This window comes from Rhinolophus ferrumequinum, chromosome 22 (assembly GCF_004115265.2).
Source record: "Rhinolophus ferrumequinum isolate MPI-CBG mRhiFer1 chromosome 22, mRhiFer1_v1.p, whole genome shotgun sequence".
NCBI lineage: Eukaryota > Metazoa > Chordata > Mammalia > Chiroptera > Rhinolophidae > Rhinolophus > Rhinolophus ferrumequinum.
In genome coordinates this window covers 42,862,493-42,883,211 of record NC_046305.1, presented here as the reverse complement: position 1 = coordinate 42,883,211, position 20,719 = coordinate 42,862,493, and the positions used below count along the sequence as shown (strand labels likewise).

The 20,719-nt window shown below is 47.8% G+C and overlaps 1 protein-coding gene across 1 annotated transcript; it reads right to left on the bottom strand.

Moving 5' to 3' along the window:
* Positions 1-2,069: 2,069 nt before the first annotated feature.
* Positions 2,070-11,408, bottom strand: LOC117014954 (acidic mammalian chitinase-like). Its single transcript, XM_033093261.1, is given in 12 exon segments — positions 2,070-2,305; positions 3,888-4,029; positions 4,924-4,976; positions 4,979-5,039; positions 5,837-5,910; positions 5,913-6,021; positions 7,098-7,221; positions 7,695-7,819; positions 8,695-8,860; positions 9,363-9,387; positions 9,390-9,418; positions 11,225-11,408. Coding segments are annotated over 12 exon segments (1,278 nt in total). The 5' UTR covers positions 11,359-11,408.
* Positions 11,409-20,719: the final 9,311 nt, after the last annotated feature.

Genomic DNA, 20,719 nt, shown 5'->3' with positions numbered 1-20,719 from the left:
GTGGTACTCCATCAATATTTGAAGTTATTATTATCACCACAAAAATAATTTTCAAAGTTGAGCTTCTTAATTGCATTTACAACAGCAGGGACAATAATGTTAGATGTTTCACCTTGACAAAATGAACCACAAACAGCTGTACTTTGCTTTTATGAACTAGGTGAAAAAAATTCAATCATTATTAGAATTAACTTATCTGATTTTCTATTTGAAGCATCTGGTGACATTGATATAAATTTGGTATACTTAGAAGCTTGTGGATTTGTTCTGCAAATAGAGTTTCGCTTTTATACATGAACACACACACACACACACACACACACACACCACAGAATAGAAAAAGACAAATGAATTTAGCACATCCATCATTAGATTTACCTACATGAAAATTCATCCTTCCTTAAGTGATATAAAAAAACATATTTGACAACTACCTTTGTTAAATCATCATTTTTAAGTAAAATCCTTTTCAAATCATTAATTCTTTTGAAGTAGATGCTGATGCTTGTTCAGCAGATTTGTGTCTTCTGGTTTTCATTCAATATCAGACAGTCCCATGGTGGATAGTAAATGTCAACTAATATCTATTGCAAGTTTTACATTCATCTCAACTTTCTTGGAAAATAGAAATTCAGTACCTAATTTTTCATTACCTAGGAACTTTTATTTCTTAAGCTCATTGCTGACAAAAGTATTTACTTGCAAAATACAAGGTGTTGTCAAACAATAAAATAAATAAGTGGTTGTAGATCGATGTCACACAATAAATGCCAAACCCTCTGTAGCAAAAGCATTCAGGCTACCCTCTACAAGTTAATGGTAGCATTGCTCAGCTTCTATTTTCCTGTTCATATTCCACATATTCCTAACCTGTAATTTCTCACATTTCCCTCTAACCCCAACACTGGTGGCCTGATGACTCTGTGCATGTCACAGGCCATGGGGAAGGCCATGGCACAAGTGGTTGGTGCAGCAAGGAGCAGCAGTATCAAGGCGTCCCCACTGGTCCCAGAGACCAGAGGAGACAGCTCTTCCTGGCCACTTGCGTCCGAGCACACGTCAGTTTCTCAGCGAGCACCTTGCAAGTGGTCATTGTAAGAAGCTATTATTTAAGCTTTGTCAGAAAAGGGCCAGGAAAAGAGAGAGAGGTTATCATTAATGAACGTTTAGATTTAACCATGTGTCCAGCGGTTTTGCTGATTGTTTGTGCTTGTTTTGTCAAAAGAGCATACTCCACAGAACTGGCTCCCTCCCCAGGGAGCTGGTTAGTGTAGAAGCACACCCTTGCTTGCTGTGCTGCCTTCTTCCTCAGCTTCTTCAGCTTGGTAACTGAAGAAGCAGCAGAAGCCATGCTGTCCTGGAGAAGGCAGAAGTGAGACCTTCCACCCCTGCTGCAATGTGCCTTTTCTTTAAATTTTCTTGGTGACTTCCTTAAGGGAACTGAAGGGTACATTTGGATGTGGTGTGGCAATAAAGATGATAAAGAACTCTTTTTTCTTTTAAGTGAGCTAATTTTGAAATCAGTGCTGATGATCTTTGTTCCTGACTCACAGATGTAGAAGTGGAATGTGAAGACTAGCCCGCAGGCAGCCGTCGTGCTATGTTCAAACAAGCACAGCTTGCTTGGGGCTGTTTAGCCATGGAGCTGGGAGATGAGTAAACGTAGTGAAGGAAGAGTTCCTGAGTGGCTGCTACAGTAAAGTAAGTGTCCTGGGTCCAGCCGCTCTGCTGGATCCTTCTGTAAGTTCCTTTGGAGGCATATTTGTGGAACAGAACAAGAACTTGATTTCTCTTGTCCCTCCAAAGCCTTCCATTTCCTCTCCCCTCCTGCCTCGGGAGGGCCCAGAGAACCAGAACTTCCCACAGAGAGGTCCCAGCCACTGCCCCTTCTTCTCTCCCAGCCCCAACCTCTGGAGACCTCTGGGGAGCAGGAAGGTGAGGCCTCTCTTTTACGTGCAGGGCAGTGTCAGGAGGATTTATAAATCAAAATAGACAACTTGGGATTCTGAGCAAAACTTCCATTTAATCATCCTTCTGTCCTTGGACCCAACAAGGACAGAATGGATGGCTTAAGCCCAGTTACAGCAAGAGCAGCTGGTGTCAAAGACCAGGCCTGCCTGAAAAGCCTCCTCGTAAGTGTACCCATCCACGCAGTTGTAGAAGACTCGCTTGCTGGGGGGGCTGGGGTACAGACCACTGGACTTCCTGGCACAGAATCCACTATCTCCAGCACTGCCACCCCCAGAAGCCACTGTGACGATGGGAGCCAAGGTGGTGCCCAGGGTAGAGGTGGGCACTTTGCAATCTGAAGAGAGTAAGAAAAGGGTTCTGGAGTGGACTGCTTTCCCAGGAGGAGTTTCATGTCTGTAGGGTCACTGGGGGTTCCTCTCAGCCAATGGCACATCCTACCTGAATCAGTGGTTAAACACTCTGGGTCTGAACAGTGATACCCAAGTTCACAGCCCAGCTCTGCTGCCAGCTATGTGACCGTGAACAAATCATTATCTTCTCTGAGCCTCAATTTCCTCCCTGTAATGATGGGAAGGGAGGAATGGTAGAAGTCTAACTATCTCTTAGAATTTTTATGCACAGCATTTTGCAATGTGCTTGGTATGTAACATAGTAAGTGCTACACAATTATTCGTTTTTATTTCATTTTATCTTTAAGGGGAAAAATCATGTTTATCACATAAATGCTTGCCCAAATACTATGTTCCATCATCTCACCCACCCCAAATCCTACAACGTGGAGGAATTTTAAAGACTATTTTATTCACCTTAGCGAAGGCAAGAACTGAGATTCAAAACCAGTTCTGTCTGAATTCAAAGCATGTGTTATGCTTACTACACTAATAGGATCTTTTTTAAACCATGTTACTGAAGTGTGATTGACATACACGAAGCTGTACATATTTGGTGTTACAACTTGAAGAGTTTGGAGACCAGTATACACAGCATGGTCACCACAGTTGGTGACAGAAACACCTCCATCACCTCCCAAAGGCTTCTCCCGCCCTCTTCATTTACTGTTATTAGTTTTTGTGATAAGAACACGTACCCTCCCAGCAAATGTTCAAGTGGGCAATACAGTTTTGTTACGTATAGGCTCTATTCTATCCAGATCCCTAGGACTTTATTCATCTTGTGTAAGTGAAAATGACACCCTTTGACCAATACCTCCCTATTCTCCCTCCCTTAGTTTTTACTTTTAAATAGATGAATAACATCTGTCTCCAAGAGTGCCTGTGAGGAGAACACGAAATCTAAAGAACCAGCTTGCCTGACACCGAGGAAAGGACCAATGGTTGACATTAGCTTTTCCCCAGGCTTCCTGGCCCCTCGTGCTTTCTGGATGAGCTTTGAGGCTTGGGGCTGGGGCAGGATTGTGTGTTGAGACCAATGGCAACTCTGCTGCTCGCTTGGGGGCAGTTGCAAGCTGGACCCCTTCAGGGTTCTCCTTCTCTCAGGCTTTTCCTCATCTAACTTTTAAATCTCTCCCCTGCTTTGTCTTCCCTGCTCCCCAAAGTCCATAAAGGCTGGAGCTGGGCAGGTGGGAACAGGGAACAGGTGTTTGTGGTCCCTTCCCTACCCAGGTTCCAGGGTGTCCAGGTACCGTATTGGGGCTCCCTCAGCATCTCTACAGATGAGAGACGTCAGTTATGGTGATAGGTCCTTTCTCCGTCCCTAAGTCCGTCACCCACAAGCTGCCCCTAGAAGGCAACCGGGGTCCCAAACGCCGACTCCAGCTGAAAATGCTAGGACCAGGGAAAGATCTGAAGGAGGCCTTCCTTAAGGCCAGGCTAGGAGGAGCTCTGGGCAGTCTTCTTCCTCCTTAACCGTATCGAGTGTGGAATCTCCTGGCCGGTAGGTGGCGCATCACCACTTACTGGGAGTGGAGACACCGAGCGCAGACTTGAGGGCATTCATGAGAGGGTATTTGCCTTCTCCACAGAAAGTGCCCGAGAAGTCGTCCAAGTCAATGGCCCAGACCATAGCCCCTCCAAAGCTGTTCTTCAGCAGCCACTCGGCCTATGGGAGACAGTCGGGGGGGACCGTGGGGTGTCCTTACACGAGTGCAGGGCGCGCCTCCAGCAGCACGGCAGGAAGGGCGGTGACCACGGCGGGGAGGGAATGGGGCGTGGCTTTCCTGCAGCGACTTTGGGAGCCTCCTGGGCATAGCTGTATACAAGGAAAGATTTTAGGGCTGCCAAGGCAGGGAGAATGAGTCTTGGGCCCAAGCAGCCCTTTCTCCGTCCTCTGTAATCACCAACCCCTTCTAAGAAGGTTTGTCTGAGGTGGAGCTTGGATAGGTTGCAGTGTCATAAGAGATATATGGGGCCCTTCACCTAGCAAGTGTCTGGGCAAAGCGAGGGCTCCAGATGGGGAGGTATAGGGCTCAAGAGTCCTGGGGTTGATAAGCAGTAACCACCCAGACCTGAGCAAGTAAAGGCCGGTGGGCAAAAGCCTAATCACCCAGAGGATCTCCCGCCTCCTGATTTTGTTTCAGCCCGTATATATTTGCCGTAAGCAGGAAAGGGGCAAAGGAGAGGGAGAAACTCTGATTTACACCTTCGTCCTTGGAATAGGGAAGAATGCCTGCCTCCAAGAGCTGGATCAGGACCGGAGCAGAGCAGGGGAGGGGACCAAAAGGGAGTCTCCAGGAGTGGGGGATGGAAGGAGCAGAGCTGAGAGAAGAAAGGAAGGTGACTGCAAGTGCATGGGGAGCAGAGGGGCTGCTCCAACTGCGGGGCCTGCAGCTGGGCCACTGGCTCGCTCGCCCTGAGACCTAGGGCCTCCCTGAGCCTTGCCTTACCTCGCCTCACCTCTCTTAGGTGCCTTCTGGGATTGTAATTCAAATGCACTTGGAGGTCACATTCCCTACCTCTTCCAAATGTGCAGAAGGACGGGTGTGGAGGGCCTTACCTTGAGGGTGAAGCTCTTGGGGTTGGCACACCCTATCCACGGGTTCCCCTTGTGGCATAGGGCACCTCCAGGGGAGCATTCCATACCTCGGTGGCTCCTTGAAGGAAGGAGCAGACCTGGGGTCGGTACAGGAGTACAGTCACGACTCAGATGATCCCTGCTCTGCTCAACCTCTCCTTCCTCCCTGCTTTCTTTTCCGGGATGCACTCCCCACCTCATCCCTTTTTGCTGTAAATAAGAGCGCATGGTTCCTGTTTTGCCCCAGCTCCCCTCTCTCATTTCCAGTCCCGTTGCACAGTGGAGAGGGCACTGGTTGGATAGGTGAGGCAGGAATTCCTGCCCTGTGTCTGCCAGAACCCATATTTGAGACAATGGACAGAAAAGCTTCTTTGTGTTTGCGCCCTAGTTTCCCTTTGAAACGAATTTGCCTGTTCCTCTTATTTGAAAACATTTTTGACACAAAAGAGCCAACAAGGGGATGATGGAGCGTAACGGATAAGGCCAGAGATTCTGGAGCTCATCAACTTAGAGTGAAGCCTAGCTCTTCCTAGTTCTGCAAGCTTGAGCAAATTTCTTACCTTCGCTGTGCTTCAATGTCCTCTTGTGTAAGAGGATAAAACCAGCACCTCATTTAAAAATCACTTAAAACAGAACGTGGCTGTCCATTTGTCTCAGTAAATATCAATTACTAGTAGTACTACAGATGCCCATTTACCCTAAAAGGTTAAATTTAAGATGTTTTACCAGTCATTCACTCTACCCTTCCCTCCCTACCACATACACTCAGAGCAGTCAACAATAGGGTACCCTATACTAGAAATCAGAGTATATTTTCTCTCTGTAGAAATATCTTCAATCCTTTAGAACAGAGAGAGTGGATCTCTCAGGTAGACCAGGCCCTCTGGGACGTTACCTCAAAGTAGGCAAGAGTCCCAGCTTCCTGAGTATAGGGCCCGGCAGTCCCAGGGCCAGAGGTGGGGCATCCAGGCCATGGTTGGCAGGGTTAGTGAGAGTGGAGGTACGGGCATAAGCCCCAAAGCCCACCGTCAGCTCCTTAGCAGGGGCACCTTGGTTCTTCCAGTAGTTCAACGCATAATCCTGGAAGCAAGGTAAGGAAGCTATTATTAAGATGCAGGTGAGGGGCGGCCAGTTAGCTCAGTTGGTTAGAGTGAGGTGCTCTTAGCAACAAGGTTACTGGTTCGATCCCCACATGGGCCACTGGGAGCTGCACCCTCCACAACTACATTGAAACAATGATGTGACTTGGAGATGATGTGTCCTGGAAAAACACACTTAAATAAATAAAAGTTAAAAAAAAAAAAAAAAGAAGCAGCAGAAGCAGGTGAGCATATGCTCAGAGGCTTGTGGAATAGCCTACATTTTCTACCCAATTCCCTGGCCACTTCAGATATAGCATGCAGTCAAGCCAACCTCATAAGGAAGGAAAGGGATATCCTCCCTTCTAGAACTGGGTGTTAGAGGTACCTCAGTCGAGAGGTACATTAGTTAGGTACTTAAGTTGGCCCAGTGTCAACTAGGAATGAAATATTCTCTTACCCTCCTTCCTGTCATACTGGACTGGGGCATCTGGGATATGACTGGAGTTAAGTCATTTATCTTCTAGTCTCCAACGAGCATAATACAGCGGCTCAGAGTTGTTCGAGCATGGGGTGTGCACCTAGGATACTTTTCCACACCCATTTTCAAATTCCTCGTTGAACTCTCCATTGAAATCCCATGTAGCCATCTGAAATCACATCTAACCTACGAGTCATTACGTAGATTCGTTACTACATCTGTCGATGGCTTACAAGTTAGGAAGATAAACCGCGTAGCATCAGAAGAGGGTGAAAGGAAGGCGAGAAAGAGTGGAAGCAAGATGGATCATGGAATGTGCTCCTAGCATTAATGGAAATGATATTTTAAAGATTTTCCTAATGTTTGGGATTATCCCCAAACCACTATTCTGTCTTCTTCGGTGTGAAAGATAAATGGGTACAACTAATCATAGGGACAGGAAAGTAGGGAACACGAGCTGGGTTCCGAAAGATTGTCGACTTCATCCTGTCCATCAAGCCTCTTTGCATTCTTCTCAGTCCTTGGCCAGCGACCCCATGACATGCTTCAAAGATATCTGGTAGGACTGGCGGTCCTGAAGCCACATAGTCACTCACCACGATGAAGAATCTGTAATCTCCCTGGTCATTGGGTCCTGCAAACAGGGGGCTATTCTCTCCTGTGAAGCCCTCCCAGGAGCCCCTGAGGTCATAGGTCGTCACATTGATGAGGTCCATGCACCTTGGGTGATGGGTGCAAGAGAAGAGAAATGATCCAAGGGAAATCACCCTCCATCATACTCCCCTTCAAGCTCCTAGTCCCTACCAAATGTTGTTTGTAATTATGCCATAAGGGGATATGTTTTATTATTTTTTACTCCATTCTTCCTCACCTTTATCTCAAGAACATCTGATATATAGAAGGCACACAATCCATAATCAATATCTGGCTGCATTCAGACTTTCAGGACTTGTGGAAGTTTGAAACTCAGCTAACCTTCTCCAGCTAGCCTTTTATCATCGAGAATTTCGGGGATAGACTTAGAAACAGGACTCATGCTGGCTTCCCATGTCTCTCCCTCAGGAGTGAGGGTCACTTATTCCTTTGGGATACAGCCCTCTTGGTCCAGGGTACATGAGCATTGGCCAATCTATAGGGGAGGTATAGGATTGCTTAGCTCTGAACCTGGGCTCCTGGGCTTGGGGTTCCCTTACTTCGACATCTCGGGGATCTGGTGGGCAGTCTCAATGGTACGTTTGCCAGCTGACACAGCAGCAGAAATCAGCAACCTGGCCTTGTTGCTCTGGGTGGCTTCTTGCTCAAAAGCCTCATGCATTTCCTATGGAATGGAGGACACTGGACTCAGGCTAGAGGTCCCAATGGGCATGTCACAGTTCTCAGGAGGAAAGCTGTAAAATATTCAGTTTAGAGTCATTTGGTCCGAAAACTGGTATTGGTCTCTGAAGACAACAGTGAATTGTCTCCTGAAAACTTGTAAATGGGGGAAATTTGATGACTTTCTGAGAGTTAAATTTAAAGTGAACAAACGATGTCCAGAGCAGAAAAATTAAAGAGAAGAAAGTTTACATAGAGACAAAAATGGCTCCTACCTCTGCAAACTGTATATGATTGAATCAAACAACAAGAAAAACCAGTCATGGAAGAAGAGGAAATAAGAGTATCAAAGCAAACATTGGTGCTAAACGAAGCTGTGACCAGGAAGGAGGGCACTTTCACCCAATAGTTTTATGTCTGGTCCTGGTGGCAGGAATACCCCTGTCCTGGAGGAATCTGCATCCAACTATCAGAGCACAGAGCCACCGACCCTCTTAGTCTGTAACTAGCTCACCTTGGCCTACATGCGGCCCACCAAGAACCTGCTTGTGGACTATCTATCTGACTTCCCACAGCTGGGTCTAGAGATGGGACATAAATGTGTAAGTCCCCTTGGCTGTTACAGTTCTCACTATACGTCTATTAACTTTCATTATGCTGCCCTACACCAGTTTCTCTAACTTGGCCACATGAGTTTCTCCTGAAAGGAAAATCTGATCTTGTACTAAAGAAATCAGGTTTTGAGCAAGTTAGGCTGAGATCCACACCCTCAGCTGGGGTATTCAACCACTCTCAGAAACCCTTGCCAGGTGGAGACCTTCTCCCCAAATAGTTGTAGGTCAGATCCTACATTCTTTGGACATGGGGAGGATGAGTCACCTTCAACAGGACAGTGAAGAGCTGCTGAGTGTCAGCTGGGCTGCCGCGGTTGCCCGGATACTCGCAATCAACGTCCAGTCCATCGAAGTTGTACTTCCTCAGAAACTGTATGGCTGACTGGATGAAGGTCTGGTGGTTCTCAACAGTGGCCACCATTTTGGAGAATCTGGAGTCAACAAGTCATTATGGTTTTAGTGGCAGCAATGGGCTTTGACATGGATTGTCTCAAGGACAGGATTCTTCCATGGGACACTTTGGGGTAGGGGGGGGTAGACACTGGAAGAAACAATAGTGGCGTCAGCTGCTGGATCCTTTGTCTTCTCACTTAACCCCCTGACTATTTGTCTGGATACATATTCAGTTATTCAGTCATTCATTCAGTATTTAGTAGTGCTGGGGTACAATGGTGAATAGAGCAGAGTTTTTGCCTTGGAGAATCTCATAGAGAAGAAGGCATAGATAAGTAAACAGAAGTTAAAATACAGTGTGGTAAGAACTATGGTGGAAGAAGGACAGACTGCAGGGAGAGCTCTGACCAGGTTTCTGGCATGTCTAAACTGAGATCTGAGGCCAGAGGCCATCCACTTCAGAGAAACTTAGAGCCCCTGGAGGTTGGAAGAGACTGAGAAATCTGGGAGTGTGATTCAGCCATAAATACAAGGTCTCACCCCTGGGTTCCGAAGTTCCAGCCACAACAGACAGCAGGGTTTTCAGTTCTGTATTGCTGGAGATGGAAAGATACCAATGTGAAAGCAATTCTACCGGCAAGGAGATGTCATCTGCTGGTCAGTCTTTCCATCCTCACATCCCAAGCTGAGCAGCCCCAGAGATGCCCCCTCACCAGTCTAGGACTTCCTGTTGGGAGCACAGCTCTCTGTCGGAGAAGGTACTCTCGCCATGGGTACCTCCAGGGCACAGGAGAAATACTCATTGAACAGGTTGTTCTCACCCCCAATTTTGCCAGTGTACCTGGATCCTGGTACAGCCGGGAGCTTCAGGGGAAGAAAGCAGGGCATGCTGGGAAGGATGGAAGACCCTAAATGCAGTCCCTTAGCACAGATGATAGGTGGACTGGAGCTTCTCAGATACGCAAGGCCAGAGAGATGTAAGTCTGAGTCTCTTCAAGGAAAGGGCGGTGGAAGTGTCTACAGTTCCCTGAGTACCTACCAAATGCCAGGCACTTCACATGCATGGCTCCTGTCATCCTTGCAGTCCCACAAGGCAGGAACTATTAGCCTCATTTGACCTTTAGATGCTATTCAGAGAAGCTAAACAATTTGTTAAAGATTACCCAGCCAGTAAAGTGGCAGAGCCAGGATTCAAACCCAACTCCTCTCTCTAGCCCATCGTGTCTCCCAGCAGGCACCCCCCAAACCTACCCATTCGGCTCCCAACTGGACCTGAGTGCCAATTAATCTACCTGATAATCTGATCAGGCATCCCTGGGTTCTGTTACTCACTAGTTCTGTGGAAAACTTTTAACCACTCTGTTTTTCAGTTTCCTCAATTTTAAAACGTTGTTTAAAACTTTAATATACTTACTTCATAGTGTTTGTTGTCAAGGTTACATAAATGATAAATGAAAAGCACCTAGAACAATGCCTGGCATAGTAGTCACCTAATAAATATGCTAAACATTTACCGTATTTTGCCATGTATAATGTGCACTTTTTTGCCCAAATTTGTGGGGGATAAATAAGGATGCACATTATACACGGGTAGTACTAATTCTGTATCTATATAAATGTTTTCAGTTCTTTTATTTATGCTTATGAGTTAAAAGTGTAACTCTAGAAATCAATAACGATATCCATATGCAAAATAATACCCTGAAATATGATAATCAGTTTTGTTGAACTTAGATGAACATGCAACGATGAAGAGTTCTTGGCCTTCTGTGATGCATAAATATCATAAATTTGTTACCGGTACATAAAATTTCTTGTACTTTGTATCTGTTCTTGTGTTTGGTAATTATTTGCTACATAAATTTCTTGTACCATAATATGTTGAAAAATAAATGCTGACATTCCTTTATAATACAAAAAACAAGTACCTAAATGTAAACAAATAAAAATTTGAATTAAAACGAAAGATGTTTTTCCCCCTGAAAGTTTGGTCCAAAAACGCGGGTGTGCATTATACATGGGAATGCATTATACACGACAAAATACGGTCTTTGGTACAAGACCCGTTTTAGGTTTTTTGGATAGCTGGTTCATCGGTTGGTGTGGGATGTACTGCACCATGACTAACTCCAGGGGGCAGTATTCACAATGAATCCCTGGGACACAGAATGCAATGCTGAGGTTCTGGTGAGAAAATAATACCACCCACCACCACCAGAAATGAAATGACAACAACGTGCCTTTCCTGGGGAGAATGACGCTGACAGCTCTGCCGGTGAGGCACAAGAGTGATTGTGGACAGGACTCAACGATTAGCCATTCTGGTGTTGCTGTCTCTTGAATTTCTGAAAGGCCCATGTGGAAACCTCCAACACAGCTCGGAGCCCAAGCCCAGAACTCTCTAGTTCTTGAGGCCGTTGATGCCGGCATAGAGGACCTCATCATTCCACTCAGTGGTTTTGATCTGGTTGGTGGCCATGCCAGCGAAGGCGTGGATGATGTGTGTGCACAGACAAGGGTCCACATTCTCGGGCATGTAGCTGGCGATCCCGGGCAGTACTGGCTCCAGTTGGTGAAGTAACACAAAATTTTGGTTGCTGTGCCTGGAATGGCAGGGAAGTAAGAAATGGTCCCTGCCCTGACAAATGTCCCCTGCCCCAGGGTACCCTGGCACTCCCCCCATTCATGTGGGACACTTACCCAGCTGCAGCAGAAGGGCCAGCCTTGAAGAAGAAAAGAGACCTTGGTGAGAGGTTGGAAGGCTCATCCTTTCCTGGCAGGGAAGGAACAGGCCTGGGGAGCACTGGCCAGTAAGTGAAGCCGATCGGAGGTGCGATGTCCCCTCTGCCCTATAAGTCCTTTCCCAACATGAATCTCTGCATGAGGCTTTTGGAGAAGGTGGCTAACGTTCGCATTCAGCGAGCTGGGACGCTCAGAGGGTAGCACACGGCTCAGGAAACAGGGGAACTTATTATTCTTTCAACAAACTCATATTAACGGCTGGGTGCTGGAGATAAAAAGAATAAAACTAGACAAGGTCCCTGGCCTCCGAGAGCTCACAGTCTGATGGGAGGTCCAACCTGTGAGTACAAAGGTGTGACGCAATGTGGCAAGTGATAAAATTGAGCCACACACAGAGCATTATGGAAAACAAGTCCGGGACGACTTCGCAAGACAGGTGACATTTGAACTGACTGGGCCTCTCTTTTCTCCTTCGAGGTCCTGTAGTATTTGTGCTGACTTAACTCTGTCATGGCACTTAGCGTACTGAGTGTGCATTGTTTATCGGTCTGCCCGTTAGACTGTAAGCTCCTTGAGGGCAGGACTCTGCTGAGTCCCCACGACCCAGCACAGTACCTGGCACACAGTCAACTCTCTGGCAACATATGTCGAATGAGTGGCCCCTAAAAAGAAGCCAAATTGGTGGGGAAGGAAGGACAGAGGAGACACTGGAGGTGGAGAAGGGGGGTTTCAGGCAGAAGGCCCCCTTCCAGAAGAGTGTGTCCACACTGAGAACTAGAACTCACCTTTTCTAGAGATCACTTCCTTCTATTATGCTTTTCAACGCAGACGATGCTTCTAAATTGTATTCCCTTTCAAGCCACCCAACCACATGCACGATGAGCTGTTGTGCCCCGCCCATGGATCGCTCTTCCTGGGCAGCTGCCAGAGTTCAGGCATCGTCTCTGGGAAGGAGTTGGCACTGGAGGAATGGCATTATCTCTTTAAGGTCTTTTGTGCCTCCTCCGCAGCCTCCTCACAGATAAAATCTGCCTCATCCATTTTTTACCGACTGTATTTCCCCGAAAATAAGACCGGGTCTTATATTAATTTTTCCTCCAAAGACACATTAGGACTTATGTTTAGGGGATGTCATCCTGAAAAGTCATGCTAGGGCTTATTTTCCAGTTAGGTCTTATTTTCAGGGAAACACGGTACTAATTGCTTTTGTGAGCTGATGAGTCCTTGGTCAGGTCTATGCATCGATCTTCTGCTCTGTAGCTGGCAGTGAGGAGGAATCACAGAACATTAAAATGGGAGGGCTAACCCAAGTCTTCCATCATCCTCCACGGGGAAATGGCCCTGTTCCTGTTCACAGGAGTTATCCATTTCCCTCCCATCTGAAACCCACAGGTGCTCAGTGGGCCCTCCTTCCCTCCCTCCCTGTCTTTCTTTTTTTCCTTCCTTCCTTCCTTCCTTCCTTCCTTCCTTCCTTCCTTCCTTCCTTCCTTCCTCCTTCCTTCCTTCCTTCCTCCCTCCTTCCTTCCTTCCTTCCTTCCTCCCTCCTTATTTTCCTTTCTTCCCTCCCTATTTTGTTAAGAACCCAAGGAGGCTACAAGAGAGAAAGGGGACAATGCAGGCAGCCTTGGAGCACAAAGAGTAGGGGTAACAGCAGAGTGAATGGAGAAGGAAACACAGCTGCTCTGAAAGCTGTATGGGCTGCCAAGGAAGACTCACCAGCAAGAACCAGCCATTTGCCCATTTTGAGGGAAGTCCTAAATGCGAGTTCCAGACCTAAATGGGCACCCAACACCTTTTTATAAGGAGTACTGCTGGCCCTCCCACCCTACACCGGGCTCCCTTCAGCAGGCAAGGTGGGAACTCAGGAATAAAGGGGGAAGCACATGGCTCCCATTTAGCCTCTGAATCTTATCTGTTTTCCTTCTTGGGTAATCAACCCAGGACACAATGGTGACTCCATGAGAACAGCCATAAAAAGCTGTTGACTGAAGGTACATTTACGAAAATATAGCATATTTGGCACAAGCAGGAGTCTGGCCTAGGGTTCAAAGTCATGATAGGTCACAGTAGCCCGCGTGTCAAAAGAGACCAGCTGGACCCTTGGGGAGGAGTGCCGACAAAGGGAGTCAGGCCGCCACTTGACTGGGTATTATCCCTGGCCAGGCAGTGGCGGCTCGCCCTGCCCAGCCTTCAATTCCTTGATTCTATTGTATCAACGCATGTCAGGGAGTGTGTGGGGACAGAGCCAGGAGTGCAGTTTCCAGGCTCTCGGCCTCACGTGGAAAGGAGCTCACTCGGGTAGTAAATGGCCATCAACTGTGATTGGATGGCCATCAGCTGTGGCTAGTTGGCCACCAGCTGTAACCAGTGAGCCATTGGCCACTAATATAACTGCCGTGGCTATGCTAGAAGCAAATGGGGGCTAGCAAGAAGATGGTGGCTGAGCTAGCAAGAGCAGGTTGCAGTTAGCACGGCGGATTGCAGCTGGCAAGTGAGGTTGGTTGGTTGACAGAGAAGCGGACAGCAGGTTGCAGGTCGTGTGGATCCTGTTTCCTGTGTCTCCAACCCAGCTGCCAGGGAGATTATAGTGGTACGACTCCCCTATCTATGGCTCCGTGGGTGTTCCTTTTTGGCCTCACCATGTCCTGCGTTCTTATGTGGGGAGCAGGACCAGAGACCCCGCATGACACCCAGCATGACAGAGTGGATAGAAGTTTGTGAGGTTTCACCGAGTTTGGAGTGAGAAAGCATTCAAGGTTGCTTCTGTGTAACTGAAGGTGGCCCAGTTCAGAGGATGGAGGAAATGCATGGTAGGGCAGACATTTCTCATTAGGCTTTGACTCAGAAGAGAGAAGCAGCAAGTCCTGGGACAAGGCCCCAAGGACCCATGTAAATCAGAAAAAAAGACAGCTGCAAAAATACCTGTGGATCGAGGCTCAAAATCACAACGTTTTAGGACCTGCCTTCCTCCACTTCACTCCCAGCTTTACTACTCATACACCTATAGGAAAGGGGTACACCTACAGGAAGCCCACCATGATGCCACATCACAGGTGTCCAGACCACATCTGAGGGTCACTCAGCCCCAGAAGGCAATGAGGGGAGCACTGCCAGCATACCATGAGAGGAAGTGTGGCAATACCTCCCATTTAGAGGTCTACCAGCTGAGTTCTCAAGATCCCCTGAAAGATTCTGATCAGACCCTTGGGAACTTCGGACCCAGACCCATTAAGGGCAATCAGGTTCACAAAGAAGGCAGGAATGTCCTATAGGCACCAGTACATGTTAGGAAAGGCTGATGGCGCTCCCAGGGCTATTATCTATAGTGTCCCCGATCCTTCCTCGGCCTTCATCTCAGTTGGCCTCTGTCTGAACCCTCACCATTGACTGCCAAGAACTTGAGACATTAGTTAGCCAACTAGAATTGGACCCGTCTTGAAAATAGTAATAACAGCTAACATTCATTCACTACATACAAGTGCCAGGTGCTAAATATGAGGCCCTCAGGTCTTGAATCTTCTCCTGGCTGTTTGCAAAGCAAATGGTTCTCTCCTCACAGCACGTATGAGAGACGGCTCCATAGAGTTCAGGGCTTGGAGCCCAAGATATGGGCCTTTGATGGACTTATAGGCTCCAAGCAAGGCCAAGGTTAATTGTTGGGCAGCTATTCATGACAATCAAAGTAACAAAAACACAAAAAGTGTTCATAATGTGTCAGGCACTAGCCTAAATGCTTTGCAAATATTAACTTACCCCTCATATCTCTGGGAGATAGGCACTCTTATTATCCCCATTTCACAGATGAGAAAACTGGAGCACAGAGAAGGTAAGTTATTTGTCCAAGGTCACACAGCTAGTAAATTAGTGACAAAGCCAGGGTGTGAACCAAGGCAGTCTGACTCCAGACTGTGTTCTTAATTATTTGCTAATTCTGCTTCTCGAGAACATGATGACCAGAGAAAGCAAAGTACTGACTTAGAGTTATAAAACCAAAGAGACACCCCCAAGCAATGTCTACCTTATGGTAAGAAGATCTGAGCATTGGGGCAGCAGTTAGGGGGCCTTGGGGACAAGTTCCCCCACTCTCCATCAGTGCTTGTCACCCCTGTTCTTTGGGACGTACATCTGGTGTTTTCTCAGTCATAAGGGAATATTCCAAGTAGTTTTGACACAAATCCCCTAGTATTCCCACTCTCACTCCCCTTCGGGTCAAGTAGCCATCTGTCCTGCAGGGTGGCAGGTGGTGTCTCAGCTCCCGCTCCCCACATAAGAATGCAGGACATGGTGAGGCCAAAAAGGAACACCCACGGAGCCTTGGATAGGGGAGTCACACCACTATAGTCTCGCTGGCGGCTGGGTTGGAGACACAGGAAGCAGGAGCCACACTATCCGCTACCTGGTGTCCACTTCTCTCTGCCAACCAACCCCACTTGCTAACTGCAATCCGCTCTTGCTCGCTCAGCCACCATCTTCTTGCTGGCCCCCATTTGCTGCTAGCGTAGCCACGGCAGTTACATTAGTGGCTAATGGCTCACTGGTTACAGCTGACGGCCAACTAGCCACAGCTGATGGCCATGCAATCACAGTTGATGGCCATTTGCTACCTGAGCCAGCACCTTTCCACGTGAGGCAGGAAGCCTGGAAACTGCACTCCTGGCTCTGTCCCCACACCATGTTTAAGCCCTTCCTCTGCAGAAATTCCGGTGCTATCAGACTATGAACTTAAACTCCCTGAGCCCATTAGTTCATTTGCAAATGGGGCTTCCCTGACCTCCTTCAACAGCCCTGAGGATTAAATATGTGCATAAAAGTGTTGTTCAAAGATTAGGATAAAAATCATTTTTCTAGAAGGAAAGCAGTAGAAGAAATGTGAAAATGGAGAAAACACAATTAATCCTGAAATTAGGATGTCTGAACCTGGAAACATCCTTTTACCTGACCAGCGTTGGTCCCTGCCTTGACACCACGCTTTACAGGAGGAATTGCAAACTTTTCTGTCAAGGGCCAGATAGTAATATTTGGAGTTTTGCAGGCCATACTATCTCTGTCTTCTCAATTCTGCCATTAGAGAGAGACAGCAGCCATGGACAAGATGTAAACAAATGGGACTTGGCTGTGTTCCAGTAGAATTTCATTTACAAAAACAGGTGATGGGCCATAGTTTGCTGCCCCTGCTTTTGGTGGCTCCACTCAGGTCCTCCTCCAGCCGTACCCCTCGCCACGTGGTGAGGAGACTGCAGAACCAGGGCACATCCACCTGGAGCCTACATCCCTCCTCTCCTACACCGTGACCCAGACACGCAGGACTCGTGCCTGAATTGCCCGTGCCCACTTTCAGGAACCGTGCAGGCCTTTGCCTGCCCATTCTTATCGGACTGTCCATCTTTTTAGGAATTCTCTCTGTGTTATATAAATGTATCTTGGGGCGGCCAGATGGCTCAGTTGGTTAAAGCGCGAGCTCTTAACAAAAGAGGTTGCCGTTTTAATTCCCACATGGTGGTGGGCTGCGCCCCCTGCAAGTGAAGATTGAAAACGGCAACTGGACTTGGAGCTGAGCTGCACCCTCCACAACTAGACTGAAGGACAATGACTTGGAGCTGATGGGTCCTGGAAAAACACACTGTTCCCCAATTTTAAAAAAAATTACTATAAATGTATCTTTTCTCTCTCATATTTGTTTTATTTTTTTCTCTTTTTAAATTTTGTTTATGTTGTCTTTGTGTGATTAAAAAATATATTTTTGTGGAATTCAATCTGCCCATCTTCATTTATAGCTTCTGCACCTAACCCCGGGAAAGAGGACATAAGGGAGAGTTCGGTAAGATGTAGAGTGAAGGAGCAGAGAATTAAATAGAAACAGCACAGCACTACCGATGGAGTGGAGGACAGCGGTGAATGGCATGACTCCAGGGCCCTGGTAGGGGTGAGGCCAACTTCCTCCAGGAAGCGAGCTTTGAGATAGGATTAGAAAGAGGGTCTGGGCATTGCCCGGGTGCAGAGAAGGGTCAGAAACATGCACTGCAGGCAGGCCTCACTGAAGTCTCAGAGGTGGGAACCTGAGCCAGATACGGGCAACAGGTGTGACTGGTGGGAGTTTAGGGGCCTCATAGGAACTGAGAATCGTCAGGTGGGTGGAAGTGTGAGGATGTCTGTCCATTTCTTGGTGTAAGGTCAGATTTCAAAGCCAGCCCTGGGCCACCTTGATTTACAGGGACCCAGGAAGGCAAGATCTAGCTCTGTTCCAAACCCCAAGAAGGACCTGAATCCCAAAAGATGGGAAAAACTATACTTACTAACCCAAGGTTTGGTCTGAAATACGTATGCTTTAAGGATTTGCTTGAGAAGGAAATTCAGAACCCATTTCTGCCACAGAAGGAAATGAAAATGAAGGAGGCTTTTATTAGTCAGTGAGGAAACTGAGGCACTGTCACTGGTCCAGACGGAATCCTGGGTCCAGGCCCCTGCTGTGCTTCTGAACCAAGCCGAGCCTGGACTGGGAGAGAGAGCCTCTGCGGCAGGAGGCCAGTGGAAGTAGCGCCCTCTGGTGGTAGGCAGCCCAACACCCGGGGGGCCCTGGGCTTGCGTCCTCGGAAGGTGAGGTCTCTCTTCTTGGAATATTGTCTCAGAAAAGTTGGGAGGACGAGGAGGGAGAGAGGATGAGTCCACAACCTGGCTCACTGTGGAAATAGGTATGAACCAAAACAGAAGAGGAAGCAGAGAGAGAACACTAGGGAAGGCAGAAGGGGAAAATGCAGAAAAAGGAGGAAGAAAAAAAGTTTCTGCTCTAAACGTGGAGAGATGGATTTTCCTTGTTTGCCTCAACACGCACGCATTGCTGAGGCTTGGCACCTCCCCACCTTGCTTTCTGGGGCATGGTTCAGGCCTCAGCTTGGCATAACAGAAAAGGGCTGTTGTTAGAATGCCTCTGGGTGGGGGAAAAGACAGGCTCTGTCTGCATGTGTCAGCCTGGGAACATAGGGGACACGCGCTAAGAGAGGCCCATCCACAAGGCAGGAACAGGGGAGGAAGGGTGAACCAGGCCCAGCATCCATCAGGGGGACAGAGGAGAGAGATCAGATTCAAGAGAGGTTTTGCTCCCTGGTGAGAGGAGTGGGCCTCAAAGGCACCCAGAGAACCTAGACAGAAAGACCCAGCCCCCCAAAAGAACTAGGGAGGAAGAAAACAAACTGAAGGAGACATCCAAGTACCCACCTTGTCTGAGAACCCCCTTTTGTATGAGAAGTTAGCATCAAACCTGAACTAAAAATCTCTCCTACGTTCTTCGGAACTTTGTGGGTGAGACTGGACTATAGTCAAGTCGTTCAGTAATGGACTCTAACCCTTCTCCTTTCCACTAAGTGGAATGGGAGGTCAAGACTGCTTCTTGCTTCCCGTCAGATCTTCAAGACTTGTGCTTCAAACAAAATGAGATCTCGGTAAGTCATTGTTACATAAATGAGTGTAAGAATAAATGAATAAGTCAGTTAGCTGTGTACTTCCAGCCAGCGCCTGTGCACAGTTAGGTCCATCCTTGGTAGTTTGCCGTTGATAAATGGATGAATGAATGAGTGAGGGACCTCTTGGGAGCCCAGATTTGGTGGCTGCAAGGCTCTCCATAAGCTGAAAGATGTTGCCTAAAGGCTTGCCTGGGTTGAACCACCTGTGGGAACTTTTGTTCACATACAGGATGTGGGCTGAGAGCTTCTCACCTTCCTATTTTCGAGAGTGGGGGCTGGAAGCTGAAAGTGCCTGTGATTTGCTAACAGGGCCTGTGCAGGGGCTGCCCACTCTGCAGAATTGAGAGTTGGGGGAGGAAGGAAGAAACGGAGGTTGGAAGCAGCAGCCAGAGATGAAAAGGAAGCTGTTGTCAGGGGCTCCAGCTGTAGAAAAGGGGGCCAGGATCCTGGAAGGGGCTTGAGATTATCATATATCATCTGCCCGGGAACCTGCCCCAACTCTGCATAGACAGAGGCCAGGAAAGGTGTTTACAGAACGGGGGTGACAAGATTACCTTCCCCATGGGATTGTTTGTGGGGATTAAATGGGATCGTGGATGTGAAGCACTTCACAGAGAGCCTGCGTCAGAATGGACACTCAAGAAATATCTAATTATTTTTCCAACACTTTCTAGATATTTATTTCAATTTTATGTCACATTGGTAAAGAAGGAGATGGAGAGTTGGGAGGAACCAAAACCTGTGGTATCGGGACTATCTTCCTGTGCCATCATCACCTACTGCCTGACCTTAAGGCCCTGGCTGCAGGGAACCTGGACTCCATGTGCTGCCAAAGCCCAGTGGTGGTTCCCTATGTCACAGGTTAGGTTGTCTGGAAACAGAAGTGGCCTCAGAGCTTGGGCACGAGTCATCTATCAGGAATCATCACCTGTGAAAGGTTTCTCAGGGAGAGAAGCTGAGTCACCATGCAGCCCCCACAAAGCTTCAACCAAGCTGTCAGGAGCTCGAGCACAAGTCATGTCCGTCAGAATTGTCTTGCTTCACACTAAAATGCCTGGGCCTGTACTCCCACCTCGTTTAGTCCCCAGATGGGGTCTACCGTGGGAAGGACCTGACCTTAGTGGGGGAAGGTAGACCCTGGGAAAAGCAGCAGCAGGAGGCTGGCTGCCCACGCACTCTATATCTGCCCAGGCACTCGACATTCTAGGGCAGTCCCTAGAATGAGTGCTCCAGGAGAAAAGGGGCCTTTTGTGACCCTCAGCGCCTTGTGACCTGATACACAGAGGAAGGTGTTTATTACTTTAATTACTTTTTGATGAGTCCCATCTGCTTAAGCGTGGCTGTTCACAACATAATGTCTCAGACTTAGTCTCATTTTGTTGCATGTTGGTGTGAGGGGCCTTTGGAGCAAATCGGAAGCAGGTATCAAAGTGGGGAGAATCAGAAAGCTCATCCCATTGGCTCGTGAGGCAGTGGGTCTCAGTCCTTCTAAATGGTCTGATACACTTGGGCCTGAAAGCCCTCTCCCAGCTAGTGTGAAAAAGGATGTGGGGAGGTGTTAAGAGGGGGGCTGGCTGAAGAAATCCTTATTCTGAGTTTTAGGAGGCAGGGACTAAAGGACAGGGAGGGCTCAGGGGAGCTAAGCTGGGGGGAAATGATACGGCTTGAGCATAAAGAACAGCTTGAGAATGCAAAACA